The following is a 14,904-nucleotide window of genomic DNA, read 5'->3' on the forward strand; positions in this document are numbered from 1 at the left end:
GATTAGAAATCTACTCACCTTGCTTAAGGTTTTAATTTGATTCAGTACAAGTGTTCTGAGCTGATTGTCCTCATGGTGGAAACCCAGCAGCATGTGCTCCACAAACAATGAGAGAATGTAGATGCGCTTCCAGCCATTACTATAAAATAAATATATAAAAATCACAGTTAGTTTATTGTAGAAATATACACAGATTCAACATACTCTAAGGTAGTATTTTACATCCGTGCAGGATTTCCCCAGGAAGTTAGACAGTAAGCACAAGTTTAAACAATCACTTCACTCATTAAATACATAGCCTGTGAAATGTGAAATACCACCATTGCTTGTTTTCCATGAAGCTTAATACGTTTAATATTGTATTTTATAAAAGATTTATATTTTCTTCTGACTTAAGCAGATGTGCTCTTTATTTCAGGCCACTATAAAATGCTATGGGACATCCTGCTCTGCTGCTTGAGTCAGACAGCCAAGAAGTAGCACAAAACATCAGCTTCAGACTGAAATGATTGAAGCATTATTTTCATCTCATCTGAAGAACTAGGAAGAAAACTTGACTTGCTTCCTCCTGTAGTTGTTATTGGGGGGCTGCATCTAATTTTTTTAAAAACCATTCACACATAGGGACAATTTAAAGTTCCCAGGTCCTCTAATCTGCTTGTAACCAAACTTTGACAGGAAACCTAAGCATCCAGACACAACCTATTCAGCCATACGTAATTATGTATTTACTCCATTCCTGTGCATCAGCATCTTACCTGACATCGTGGATTATTTCTTTGCATCGTCCTCCATATTGTCTGGTGTTCTGTTGAGAACAAATCAACTCCAAAGAGGCTTGAAGCCTCTTGACCTGCTTCAGCCAGCGCTGGCAGAGAGCATCAGTATCTAAATTAGGAGACCCCAGACTTTCAATGCATGCTGTGGCCGCATGGACATCCAAAACCTACATGACAGGACATAATTAGAGGGTTGTAAATATTGTTTAGTTTTTTACAAAAAGTGTTTACTGAAGCTGACCTCTATTTTTTTGCTTAATTGATTAATCTGATAATTTATTTACTTATAACACCATGTAAGACTGAATTTTTTTTAATCTGTAAGCATCTTTGTGACAAACTTCAGTGCATGAAAAAACATCATAACACTTTGCATGATTGACTTTGTTCAGTTCAAATTGCTGATATTTAAAAATGTGTTTACCATATCTGGACAATTTCTAACGTGCTGGTTTCTTCGCAAAAGAGAAACAACCTCAGGCTGAAGGGATATCGTTCGTGAGAGGTTCTGAAGACGACTTTGGTAGAAATGGTAGGCGATGTGGATGTGAGAAACGGAAAGCTCAGTTTCATCTCTTTTTTGTCTGCGTATTTCCTCAACGCAGCTTCCCAGGGCCAGACACAAGAGCTGAGGAGAAAATGCACAGACATATTTATAATACAGTAGCTGTTTTTAACTGTAACAATGAGTAACCAGATTAAGGTGCATTTGACTGGAGCATTTAAAACATATGAACTTTCCAATAACCCAAGTGCAAGCATCACAAATACAACATTTGCTGCAATGCAAACAAATAGTGGACCAGTGCTTAAATTCAGTGAAAATCATAATGCACTAAATTTCACCCCTTAGAGAGCATTGTATAATGCTTCCCTTACAGTAAGCAGCTCCTGTTCATGGCTGTTCATTAAATCTTTTGCGGATTATAATACTTGGTCATTCTGTTTATATTTAAATATATATGTACTGTATAGGTTAGGATTAGGTAAGTATCTGAAAAATACAAATCCCTGTTATGAATGTATGAATGTAACGCAGTATAAAAGAACTGCAATAATTCCATCTCTTTCAAGCTTATAATGCTATTTGTCAAAAGGGTGTTTATTCAAATGTATGCTAAATATTTTGGCAGTGAGATATTAAAAGGGATTGTTGTATTTAACTGCATTGGAATTTATATACAGTACAATGTTTTGAGGAAGCAATAGTATAGCAGCTAATGGACACAGTCATTAAGCACTTGATTTACGCCTACCTGTAATTCTTCATCTGATGCCATGTTCATGGTCATGGAAACAAAATCCTGCAGGTACCTTTCGAAGAATTCTTTCTTCATTTTTTTATTTAAATTTTTAGCCATGTAACTGCCAAGACGAGTGTTCAAGAACAACTCTTGGAAATGTACAGGTGAACAAACTGCAAAGAAATGTTGAGAAAGCCGCTAATGTGTTAGGGTTCAAACTACAAAAAGTCAGTTATGAAGTAAAAAATCAAGGACAGAAGACTTTTGGATATATTACTTAGTTACAGTATGATAATTACTTTCATGTCTGGATGTTTGCATCATGAGCCCATCCAGGAAGTCTTTGATCCACCAGCTGAAGGGCAGGAGGCAGTGCATGGTGTGGCCAAATGTGATGTGACTTTGAACCATGAAGACAGTGGAGCTGTAAGAGAGGCAGGATGCAAGTATTAAGAATGTAATTTTATAAGCCAGAGGAATCACAGGGCTCCAGGGTGCAAACATTGCACATGCTACTAAACATTTTCATTGGTTGCAAAATGACAGGTTAGTCAGATATTAACTTTTTATTTCTCCAACTCACTGCTTTGTCATTCACTCTCCAGGGCTGTGTTCGGTTTCAAATATAGCCTAGGTTTTTAGCTATAATTTAAGAACGATTTGGGCAATTACAGATTTCACACACATGTTGACTTGGACAACGCAATGAGTGAACCAAGAACAAGTACAGTACAAGCTTTCATTTTTCCATCTCTTCACCTCCCTGCCTGGGGGTGGTGCTGTTTAACTTGTTCCATTGTTTTCTCAGTGTGTTGAGTTGTAGGTGGAAGCTGATTGGACAGGTGGTCTATGAAACCTACTTTAAAATGGCTTTGAGCTTTATAGATACCATGATCATACTCACTTGCTTTCCATCGTCACATAAGGTACACAGAGCATCTCTTTGCTCGCAAATATCTCAAGCCATAGGCTCCTGATGTCATCAGACTCATTCAGCAGAAGGTCCAAATTGCAATCTCGGTCGATGACTGAGACCAAGTTGGCTAGAAGTGGAGTAACAACTGCTTGGATTTTCCTCCACAGTGTGTGTCTGTAAGAAATATTCATGTGACTTTCTTAAAATTAACATTTGCATATGCATGTTGCATATTAAGAATTGACAGTTGAGCACCTGAGTTGAAAACAGCTTGTTTAGCTGAGGTTTGCAGTAGTGCATTTTACATTTTAGACCATAGCAAAATAGATTTAAATAAGTGATGAATAAATGACAAGATTGTAAGCAAATATAGCAAAGAAAAGGGTCATGTAGACAGCTATGGTAAGAGATGTAAAGGAGAGACCTACAAGAATGTTCCCCCCTCTTGAAGAGCATCGACATTAGATGCCTCCCTCAGAACCCAGCTTTTTGGATTGGGGATGTTGTCCTCATATTCCTTTAACAGTGAGTGGAGACGTTTCCTCACAATGCTTCTAAACACACCTTAAAAACAAAAATTTACTTTTTTTAGTAATATGTATTTTCACTACACAGAGTAGATATCAAAACGATGACCCTGAATGACTGATTTTCTAACCTTCTGTCTGACTTCCATCCAGAAGTGTGAGCAGGTTCACAACTCTATGAGTGCTGAGTTCTCCACTGTCTGCTGCATCTCTGAGCATACTCACTGCACTCTGCACACAGCTCCTCATCAGATCTGTTGTATCAAACAAATCTCCCAAAACCTGCAAAAATATTTAAAATATAAATTAACAACAGCTTCTGAAAAAGGAAACATGTTCTATAAGTGAATACCCCAGCACAGTTCAGTCATCTTCCAATTAACATTCAAAATCTATGAGTTGCTTTCCATCTACCAACTAGTTCCCATATGTTTTCAATTCTAATTACGCAGCTTAGGTATACTTTTTTAATTACAATTTTAATTCAGTGAAATCACTGAAATCTTTTGAATATAAAACCTTTAATTCAAATGACCTATTATAATGGGTACCTCTCAAAACCGTCCTAATGAAGGTTGTGAACTCCAGTTCTCAAATCTTTTAACTGTCCTCTAATCATTTTTCAAACTGGCCTAATTACATTATCTCCTTTATCAGCCATTGGCCATTTGAGTTTTATACTTGTATACTCTGACTCTGCTGAATTAGTTGTTAAGCTAGGTATATCTAGCATCGCTAATCAACAATAATAGGCAAGTAGATAACAAAAGTAAAAGAAAAACTGTTGGCAAATGTTAAAGTTCTACAGTTAGTTTCCACTTAACCAGGCATCAGAGATTAGTACATTGTATTTTGGTTATGTGGCCTGATTGGTAATCAGGATCCTCTTGTTCTTCAGGTTTATAAATATGGGTGGTAAATTACACTTACAGTAGAGTCATCATTTTGTGGCACACTGGTGTGGTCTTCGGTCTCCATGGCTTCAAAAGTAAGACAATTATAGGTTTACTTAAAATACATAGCATTCTTTAGGGAAAAAGTAAGATTTTTGATGAATTACCCTCAGGAGGATCTTCAAAAAGATCACTTATGCGTAGATTTTTCAAGGAATGAACATCAAACACAAACTCTTTTGATCTTCTAAGATCATCAATGTGAACAGACCTCCAAGGACCTGGAAAAAAAGTCAGATTAATGAAAATGCGAAATGTACGTTTGGACTGTTGTTAAAACTGTCTGCTCTTTTAGTTTTGTTTTTTGTTGTTACTTGAAAAGGTTCTATATAAATTAATATTATGTCTTACTGTAATGGTAACAAAGTCTATTGTCCCTGACATGAAATAGATTTGTCATGTTCTGTGTGTGTGACTAACCGCCTTGAAACCCAACATAGGAGGTCCCACCCTCGATTCGAGGAAGTTTGGTGACAAAGTACACAAATGCCTTTGGTTTTGTGTGTTTGTTGTCAGCAGTGTCCCACTTGTTTATTTCGTTGATGCATGAATACCTATATAAATCCAAGCATTGAGTGCAAGTACAAGGAAAGAGGGAAAAATCAGAGTTTTTGCAGTAATGTTAGAGAAACATATGAAATAAAGTAATAATCTTCGGACTCACTTGGCTGAGGAAAGAATATTCCTGCTGTGGGAGTCTTCAACATAGTCAGTTTGGATAATGAGCACTTTGTCTGCAGGTGTTGAGCCAAGAAATTCCCTAATATTCAGGACATAGGCGTGATTTACATTTGAACAGATGGAGTGATCAGAGTGACAGTCATATGCAGGAACATATATCTACTCAGTGTAATGAACAATATTAACAGTTTTATAATTGTCCTCAGGAAAAAAAACAACTAAGTAAGCATAAAGGTGTAAGAAAATACCACTGTTTAGTTAGACTGACATTTGCACCATGCTCTTTATACTCAATTTACACACCTGATTTTCTTGAGGAAAGAGTACTCTGTGTCAAACTGCTGCAGTGATAGCAGCCTGACATCAAGTTTGGTTACATTCTGCAATTGATGAGTGTCTGCTGCAGTCAGTAGCCTGGAAAATGTTGTGACCTTCAAAAAAGCAAAAGAATTATCTGTGATTTATAATGAATACTACAGCTTAGGTTAGCTTTGCCTATGACTGCAGGTGTGATATTTTTTGTACCGTAATTATTTCTTCAATAACACTCTTTTGTATTTTAGTTTATATTTTCTTTCTCATGTGTTAATTGAGGTACATTGCTTTTTGGGGATTTTCCCTGTGATATTTGATAACACAGTAAAAAATACTTACCTCAGTGAAGAAGAAGCAGGACTGTTCCTTCTGGGTGTGATAGATAATGTAGTCTCCCAATGAACTGTGCATCTCCTCTTTTACATATTCTTTCATCAAATGTTCTCTTTCTTCATCAGGAAGTCTGGATTTGTCCAGACGAACAACTGAGTCTGGAGTGGCACAGTTGAGCAGAATGTCTTTGGCTTTGTCCAGAATGGTTTGAGCATCTGTTTCAGCACTTTGATTCTCTGTTACTTGCAAGACCACGGAGGAGCATGTGTCAGAGTGGTAGCCGATGAAGACATCACTTGGAACATATTGCTTTGTTATGGAGTGTTGACTACTTAAGGAAACAAAACTATCAACCCATTCGTGTAGTTGTCTGGCAGTGTCCTTCCGCTCATTTCTAAGAACAGTGTTGATGTCAAGGTAGTGTTTTTCCAACCTGTTAATCAGTGGGATTGGAAACTGCTTATAGACCACCTCTTTCTCTTCAATGACTATTAGTCTGAAGGTTTTGTGAACTCTGCATTTCACACGATGTGTTCCTAATCCAAGATCAACATACTTTTGACCTCCTAGGGTCACATAGTATTGGTTGAGAGCATCATACAGACTTTCGTACAGATTCTGAAGGTTCAGCAATACAACTGTCTGTCCAGTTTCCATGCAAACCTTGACACGATTGATGTTCCTACAAATCTGAGTGTATTCCTGATCCTTTGGGAAACTGGACCCAAAGATGATCTCTGGATGGATTTTGTGAGAGAAAAATATCTGTTGGAGAATTTGAAGAGCTGCATAGTTTTTTGTCAGGATCAAGAGGTAACGACTTTGGTCCACTTGGCAAGCTGGAGAGATGCTTTGATTGACCAAATCATTGGTGGTGATGCTGGCATTTGCAAAGTCATCTCTGAGTTTTTCGCAGAATATGGCCATCACATCTACATCATCTTTTCCACTGAAGTTTCTCAGGACTGCACCAGTGATTTCATCTGCAGTGGGTCTCTCATTAGTGATTTTGGTAATTGAAAATACCATCTTTATCAGACTGTAGAAATCCCGCAGTCCAAAAAAACCCCTGCCTTCTTTGCATACGGTCATATATGCTTTTGCAAAAGGCTCAAAGAGGTGTCTGATCTTTTCAAGAACCTTTTCATCGGACGAGCATATCCCTTTAGCACTTTTGATGAGCTCTTTCTCATTTAGATCTCCGCGGGACACAAAAATTCCACGATTCATCTTGGCAGGGTCTAGTGCCCAGTTGGAAATTCCAATGAACCCAACCCTTTTATGGGGTTGTGGCTCATCATCAACACAGCCCTCTTCCAGTAATGGGTGAAGTGTTTTCAGTGGCATTTTAGGGGAATCTTCAGCCAATCCAATTTCATCCAGAACAACTACTGAAATGTATTCATCCAAGTTTTTGCTTTCCTGAAAGCGGGCACACTGTTTGAATGTGTTGATGATTCCTTCAGGAGTGGAATGAGGGCTGCACTGGAAAGACACCAGATGTATCTGCTTCAGGTTCTTGTAGAGTTCAGAATGTGAGGCAGGGCCCTGCATTGCATCTGCAACTAGGGTTTTGGACAGTGATTTGGAGCTCCCTGGCTTCCCAACAATAAACAAAGGAATTCTTAGCTCAACACAAATCACCATCATGAAGAAATTTTCTTTCAATGCCTCGTTTCTGGCTATTGTCTTACCCATGGGTACACCATTGAGTAGGAGGTCCTGCATGAGTTGGATTTCCTGCAGTAATCTTTTTGTGTTGTATTCATGAGGAAGCAACTGACTGACAGTGCTCTGATATAACTCTTTGTCTTCCAAGCAGGACTGATAACACACTCCAGTGGCCATCAAGAGTGACCAGATTACTTTGTCACTGGCAGGTTGAAACCTGTTTGCATTTTTCTTCCTCTGATTTTGCTCTTGAAGGAACTTTTTCAGTTCCCTAGCAAACATGGGATGATTTTTGTGGAACCACACAAACACCTGCATGCAACGTTCAACATCCCTCAAACTGACAAAGCTGCATTCATCTTTCCTCTTCCTCATGAACTTTTGTGATTCTGACAAAACCTTAGTTATAGTTGGAATATAATGCGCGTCAATCAAGTTGGCCTTCGCCTGTCTTTGCACTATTTGTTCAATGTACATTTGCTCTGTTGAGTCATTGAGCTGCCCAAAGTCCCATACGAGAGGAATCATGCTGGGAGGTAACACATGAACACGATACACAAGCTGGCGAAGAGGGATGGAGCCAAGTCTGTCGTCAGTCTCCTCAGCCCTGACCCGGTAGCCCAATCCAGATGCTTCAAGCCTTTCAATCATCTTGTCTGTATGCTTCCTGTAGGGGTTGCACGCAGCAACAATCTGTAGTCCTGTTTGAGAGCCGAGTTGTTGTCCCTGCACAGAGTTGTCACAAACAATTTCCTTGATGCTGCTGATGGCTTCCGTGGTGTTTGCCTCGTCAAAGAAAAGAACTGAATCAAATTCATGATTCTCTTTATTGGTTCTTGCAAGAGTTTCTGCTTCCTTCACCTTTTCATGTATCATTTCTGATGTAGTTCCTCCATGAACCTTGACCAGTTTCATGTTTTCTGCGGGTGCTCCGCACCTTCTCAATTCACACATGAACTTAATGAGCCTTGTCTTACCGCATCCTGTCTCACCCATTATGATGACCGGGATGCCACACCTAAACCTCATATGGATTGCCATCATTTTGAGAATATTATCGGTGGTCAGTTCATATGTTTCATCAGGATCTATTGGCCACTTAATGCCAAGCACACTACACAGATGCTCAATCTTGTCAGCTCGAGGAAGCTGATCAAAGTCCCTATTAAAAGGGACTCTCTGAAGTCTTAAGCCAGTGTACAGCTCTTGGGTCATGATGTTTCTCTTAATCACTTCCCTTGTCAAGGGATTTATGGCATCAACCCCATTCTGCTCATTGAGCTCAAGGTGAAACCCAATGAAAGTCATCGACATGTGGTCATCATTAAAAAAGATGTACGGATGTGGTTCAGATTCCCACCTTTTTCTAACGAGGAATGGAGCTAAGTCTCTTTCATTTAGCCCACTAATGTCAATTTGTTGCCTCCCTGGGCTCTGGTCAGTGATGCATAGTGATGGGGTTGCAAAGTCTTTGGACATCAAGATCATGAACTCAACCACAAAGTTTTTGAACCCACGAAGAGTGTCTCCAACAAACTCAAATTTGCAGAAGTCTGATTCCTCACAGTCTTTTAACTGAAGATTAAGAAACCAGACAAAGTTACGCAGCTCTGCCCATGATGGATCTATAATGCCACAGTAGATTAAGAGTATCTGAAGACACTTTGCATGAGTCCCTTCATTGCCCCGGTATGTGAAGTTGTCAAGATTGTCATTGTTGTAAAAACGTGTGAGGTACTGGTATGGTCTTTGATAAGTTTCACTCATGAAACATTCATCATCCATGAGGGGGTCGTCACTCTCCATATCAGCATTTTCCTCTCTCCTCATTTCCAAAGCCATAACCTCCTTTGGTGGATGACAATACACCTTAGGGAAAACGTCTGAGAATGCAAAGTTTTCCTTTCGTCCCTAAAGATGTACAAATATACACATATTCAAGTTTAGAATCAACTTTAGTTATTTTGAAAATATCTGTTTTTCACATTTCACTGGACCAGGATCAGAATCAGAAATCAGAATCAGAAATACTTTAATAATCCCAGTGGGGAAATTACTTGCAACAATAATATCAATAATTACATTAAAACAAAAGAATTGGGTTGTATAATTTCATAAGATGAGCAATGCACAATTAGTAGATCTCAACTTACAGATCTGGAGGCATATCTGGGCTGATGATGTGTGGATTCCAGTAACTCAATAATGTATAAGTGTTTGTGGCTGCAGCGCCACATCTGTCCATCTGAATCCATCAGGTACCGCAAAAAGAAAAGCTTGAATAGGAATTCATTCAAGCCTTTTTGCACCTGGGTAATATAATTTGCATTATTAAAAAAAATCTTATTGTTATTGGGTAAAGAACATTTTGACCATCTTAAGGATGAGAACCACATTATTCAAAAAGATCGAAGAACTTTCATTGTAAACATTGCTTACCGAGGATGTGACATCAAAGTGAAACACCTTGAGATCTTTTTGCTTTGGTGTTTCGTACAAAGACTGGAGAACCTTTTGGTCATTCACCTCATGTTCAGTTAATCGGATGCACTTCTTAAATGCAGTTCCTTGTTCAACACTTCCTTCCAGCTTTTCATACAATCTTTTGACATACAATGACTTGCCTAAAATGGAGAAAATAGACATATATAATTTTGCTGACTGAAATGATGGCCTCAATAATAAGTTGAATATGCTACAGATGTTCTCTAGAAGCAAGAATTTAGTTTTCAAAAGACACAAAAAAATCTTTCAATTTAATTCTGCGCCTTGTGATTAATAATGAACTGATTTAAGTAGGGATGTCCCAATCAAGTTTTTTTGAGTCATATAATATTCACGAATCACGATCCGATACTTGTGCTTTCTTTAGATAATACAGTGCACATAATTAAAGTTGCTAAAATCAATCCAATGGTAGCCACGTGGGACAAACACATTTGATAATGCTGACCTAGGTCCCCACAAAGAACTTGCACCGGGGCTTTTATTTATTGTTTTAAGAAGCCCCAACTCCTCAGCCGCTGAATGATGCAGTAAGGTAATTATGCTGGTTAACCCTAACAGTTTCCTCCAATTAGTAATCTTCTGTGTATTCACAAACTAATACATTTACTGCTCCCTCCGCACATGATATACCCTACCCTGGTCTTCAGTCATTGTTTTGACTATATTCATAATTAAAAAATCATGCATTTATAATCTCTCATTACTGTAGTCATGCATTTAATTAAGAGTTATTTGTTAGTAGTTAAATAAATCTTTCATTTATAAAGAACCTGATTATGTGGTTTGTGTATATGAAATATACTGTCATGAGTCAAGAACTCAATTGGCTATCAATTTTCCCTTTTAGAAGTGTGGTTCCCTGAGGGGAATTTATTGTGAGTTAAACTCAATTAATTATTGTGAACATTGATTTCTCCTGATAGCCGTTGATGTAAACCTGCTACTTCCTCTGACCAAAATTAAGGTCCTTTGCTTTGATAATTTTAATACGTTTTACGTCCCTTCTGTTACATAGCACTGGCACAGAGAGTACATTTTTGACAAAAAAACTCTCTATGTAGGACTCACCTACTCCTGCCCGTCGGGAAGCAACAATGCCAACAGAATGGCCACCTTTGAACACAGCATTCTTGTGATCTGAGGTGAGAGTGTAATGCCTGGACAAGTACGTCTGCATGCTTTCCAATGGCTCTTGTGGCACAAAGTCTCTTTTGAACTGACTGAATGCAGTAGGAATGTAAGTGTGCTCTCTGTCAGAGCTACAATAGATCACTAGCATGTAATGGTGTTTAAACTTGGAACACAGTTTCTGAAAACACTTCTCCATCGCACAGCTAACATCATAGGTTAGTTGGTCTGCCCAAAGCATTGTGTAAATCTTCTGGCCAATGTCCCCTGGTGTGAGACATCTCCTCAGGAAAAGCTCAACCTGCTCATAACAAGTTGCAGGCGTACACAAAAGAACCTCATCATAACTTGGTAGTTGCTGATAGTAGTTGGTCATGTACAAGCAGATACTTGAAGCCAGGACCTCATCGTGTGGGCAGATTATGAGATTAGGTTGGTTTGGGGAGAGGCCTTTTGGAAGACTTCTTCTGAGTGAATTGTCTTCAGTCTCTGAAAGTATTGGTTCTTCCCAATTATTTTCATTTTGGTTTTCTGTGACAGTCATCATTTTTAACAAACCCCCTAAACTCCTTATGTCCAAAAGGTCATGAAAAAATATTCCCTCATTCTTCATGTATCTATTCCACAACTCTTCCAGTTCTTTCAAACCAACAGTCTGGTCTGCCTTGTCTGCTGGATCATTGGCTGTAAAGTGACTCACATTAGCTGAAGACATATGGCTGTCACCCTGATGGAGAAAGTGACTTTGAAAGTAAACATCTTCATTAGTCCTTTTGCCAGGTTCAAATTGGTTGTGAAACCTTCTCCATGTGCTCCAGACATCTGTTGTTGTGCAGTTTGGTTTGATAAAAGAGAACATCATCAAAGCACTGTCCTCTATTTCTGCATTAACATCTGTTGGAGTGAGAACACTGCACAAGTAGAATATTTGTTCTGCTGTAAAGTAGTTTAAGTAGTAGTGATCAGATCTCTGTTGGTCCATGAAGTTCCTCCAGTCATCGAGAAACAACTCCATCTTCTGGGACAGTGCTGTAAGTTGTTCAACTAGACTTCCACAAACTTGGATGTGATGCAGGGTCTTGCAAAAGTTGATTTCCATAATGATGCATGGGTCACTCTGAGTTTTGCAATAAATCTTAGCTTCCCAACATCTGAAGAGTGGGTTTCCTGCAGAATAAAGGTCTACAAATACTCTGGCAAGTCTTTGGACATTGTCGAACACCTGTATATGGAGACGATAAAGTGAAATAAATTGCAATGTAACAAAAAACCACACATTCATTCCTTTAAACATCCCATTGATCTTAAATCTCCTAAATCTATTATCACAAAATCACAACAATATACAATTAATATACACCTCAGCAAAGCATTCGACTTCAGTCTGATTTTGTTCCCCTCTTCCAGACATGAGCATAAGCTTATTTTGCAACTCTTTCAGGTCCTCATAGGTGCATGTCATGTTTTTCTCATGTCCATCCTGAAGTTGCAGCATTAGGGAAGTCTCCAAAGCAAGCTATAGATAAATGAAAGGGAAACGTCAACATGAAAACGACTAAATGGATTTTGTCCCGTTCTTTCAAATGTATGTATTAATTTTATGTAGTCCATTTACTGTACCTTTTTCTGGTTTGGGGCCTTGATGATGTATATCCCTTTCTCGTTGATTGATGTAGCCAGGGACAGCGATGAAAATTCTACAGATCCATGGCTTACCTTTACAGTCTTTAACCATTCCAAATGCCGTGCTGTATCCCGCTTAAATCAGACATAAAAACAAATATAATTCTGAATGAACAGTAGCCATATATCTAGTTTATGGATTTGGATAAAATTGACTTCTTTTCCAAAAATATTTGTATACAATATTGAATGTGACAGTGCACTAATTAAAGAACTTTTTTTTTTTGGTTTCAGCAATATGACAACTTTGTCTTTTTTGTTTGGTTGTGGTGCGGTTATAATAGCAATTTTGTGAAAGTATTGTGGTAACATAAAAGGTGGAATCTCACCAGCTTTGTTGGTATATTTCTGTCATTTTCAAGTGCTTTCCACAATTTTGACAATGACTCCTTGAATGCCTCAAAATCAGAGTCCGGCTTCAATCCATACAACATGGATGAGTAACCAAGGACAGCATCATGGAAACAGGCCACTCGATCCACATCAAGGTCATTTTCTCCAGCAGAGATGGATGCCAGGTCAACAAAAACTTTCAGCTCATTGATATCTGCAATTAAAAATGTCCTTAAGCTGGTACAAATATTGTGTTCAACTCAACTCAACAAAAAATGGTATCTATTGTACAGTACCTTCAAGTTCTTTTTTAACCCACTGGACGAACTCTAGGCTGTGACTCAGTTTCTGAAGACATTCCCTGCGATCATTTGTAATGTCCATCAGAATCTGTTTGGCCTTTATGAAGGTATCATCGATGCAATTCAGTTTGTTTTTCTTAAAGTCTGCTTGATTCTGAAAAAAATACATTTACAGTATGAATTTGTTGAGTGTATGATTCATGATTCCTATTTAGCTCTATAAAAGTCTCTGTCATAAAGGTTTATTATTACGGTTAGTTAATTTTCTTCAAACTCCTATGTAAATGATACAAAGGTGGATAAATGTACAGTCAATTTAACATTTCAATCTCTATAGTTTTCAAAATATTTCAGTATTTCATCTGATTATAAGACAATAAATGTGTACAGTGGATACTTATTGACAGCAATATACTCTATACATCCCTCACAAATTCTCCATAATGAATTAAGCCATGTCAATAGGTCTGCTGTTAATGTCTTACAGGTATGGACCAGCATGTCTTTGAAAGACCTTTTTGAAGGTCAGGTTTGCTTTTCCTAACTTTACATTACTGGGAAACTTACCATTTGCAGCAGTTTCTCCAGTATGCTGAAGTCTCCTTCTGGACATATTGTGTTCCTGACATCCATGATGATTTTGGCAGATTCCATTGCGAGATGAAGTTCATGGTACTGTTGAATCTGCTGAATCCTTCCTCTGATCCATTTCCTGTTATCAGACGGATCTGTTGCGCACATGATGTCTAATTCTTTATGCAAGTCTTTGTGATTTCCTTTATAGTCTTCAAAGATGCTGTCTATTTCCTCCAGTAACAGTTCCCCACTCTTAAGACCATCATAAAGCCCTTTATACTTGCTATAGCAGCTCTGGAATATTTTGCTGTAGACCAGGTCGAGAGTGTAGATTTCCTCTGTGTTCCTTAGATGTTCAGTGTCATCTGTATCAGGTTGGTCTCTTGACAACTCTTCCACTTGGTTCATCCAGCACATTTTGAAGATTGCACTGTCTTTAACGGCCTGCAGTTCTGAAGCCATTTGACGGGTGATATCACAAAGGTTGAAATAAGTGACCTGCGCCATTGCCTGAGAGGTCTGTCCATCAAGCGTGTGAACCTTCATGAATTCATTCAGATTCATCATCTCAATGTTCTGATGAAGTTTTTCATCCAATCCCTTGAAGTCAACTGTGGATTAAAAAGATATTATTAGCCACAGCCTGTTCATCCTGTTGCCATCCGGAAAGAAGCACCGAAGCATCCACTACTGTATATATATATAAGCTCACACCAGCCCCAACGCCTGTCAACATGAAGATCTAACCAACGAGTACTCAGTACTTATTACTACGTTAGACATAAGTACTTGTGTAATAATGTAGTCATTACTACATTATTACTTATTAGCACTTAGTACTCATGAGTTGGACCACACCCATCTTCAATTTCTGCCTTGATTTTGATCGCACATTTAACATTTACAGTTTGCTGCTCGCTGGACAGAACCAGAAACAGAGCCATCTCTCTCTAGC

The 14,904-nt window shown here is 38.4% G+C and overlaps 1 protein-coding gene across 1 annotated transcript in view; it reads right to left on the bottom strand.

Annotated features, from left to right (window-relative positions):
• LOC118322369 (E3 ubiquitin-protein ligase rnf213-alpha-like) overlaps positions 1-14,904 on the bottom strand; it is a 30,225-nt gene that overhangs the window by 13,333 nt on the left and 1,988 nt on the right. Inside the window, exons 4-25 of the mRNA XM_035654032.1 lie at positions 13,941-14,560; positions 13,368-13,527; positions 13,068-13,285; positions 12,676-12,813; positions 12,416-12,571; positions 10,996-12,277; positions 9,859-10,043; positions 9,573-9,728; positions 5,755-9,330; positions 5,404-5,531; positions 5,084-5,179; positions 4,840-4,973; positions 4,527-4,640; positions 4,397-4,446; positions 3,598-3,748; positions 3,368-3,503; positions 2,928-3,113; positions 2,323-2,447; positions 2,036-2,196; positions 1,204-1,407; positions 759-946; positions 19-139 (exon numbers count right to left, since the gene is read on the bottom strand). Coding sequence (XP_035509925.1) covers positions 19-139; positions 759-946; positions 1,204-1,407; positions 2,036-2,196; positions 2,323-2,447; positions 2,928-3,113; positions 3,368-3,503; positions 3,598-3,748; positions 4,397-4,446; positions 4,527-4,640; positions 4,840-4,973; positions 5,084-5,179; positions 5,404-5,531; positions 5,755-9,330; positions 9,573-9,728; positions 9,859-10,043; positions 10,996-12,277; positions 12,416-12,571; positions 12,676-12,813; positions 13,068-13,285; positions 13,368-13,527; positions 13,941-14,560 — 8,285 coding nt within the window. The remainder of the gene's footprint in view (positions 1-18; positions 140-758; positions 947-1,203; positions 1,408-2,035; positions 2,197-2,322; positions 2,448-2,927; positions 3,114-3,367; positions 3,504-3,597; positions 3,749-4,396; positions 4,447-4,526; positions 4,641-4,839; positions 4,974-5,083; positions 5,180-5,403; positions 5,532-5,754; positions 9,331-9,572; positions 9,729-9,858; positions 10,044-10,995; positions 12,278-12,415; positions 12,572-12,675; positions 12,814-13,067; positions 13,286-13,367; positions 13,528-13,940; positions 14,561-14,904) is intronic.

Source organism: Morone saxatilis, unplaced genomic scaffold, assembly GCF_004916995.1.
Source record: "Morone saxatilis isolate NCDOM2014 unplaced genomic scaffold, NCSU_SB_2.0 Contig12, whole genome shotgun sequence".
In the NCBI taxonomy this organism is placed as follows: Eukaryota; Metazoa; Chordata; class Actinopteri; family Moronidae; genus Morone; species Morone saxatilis.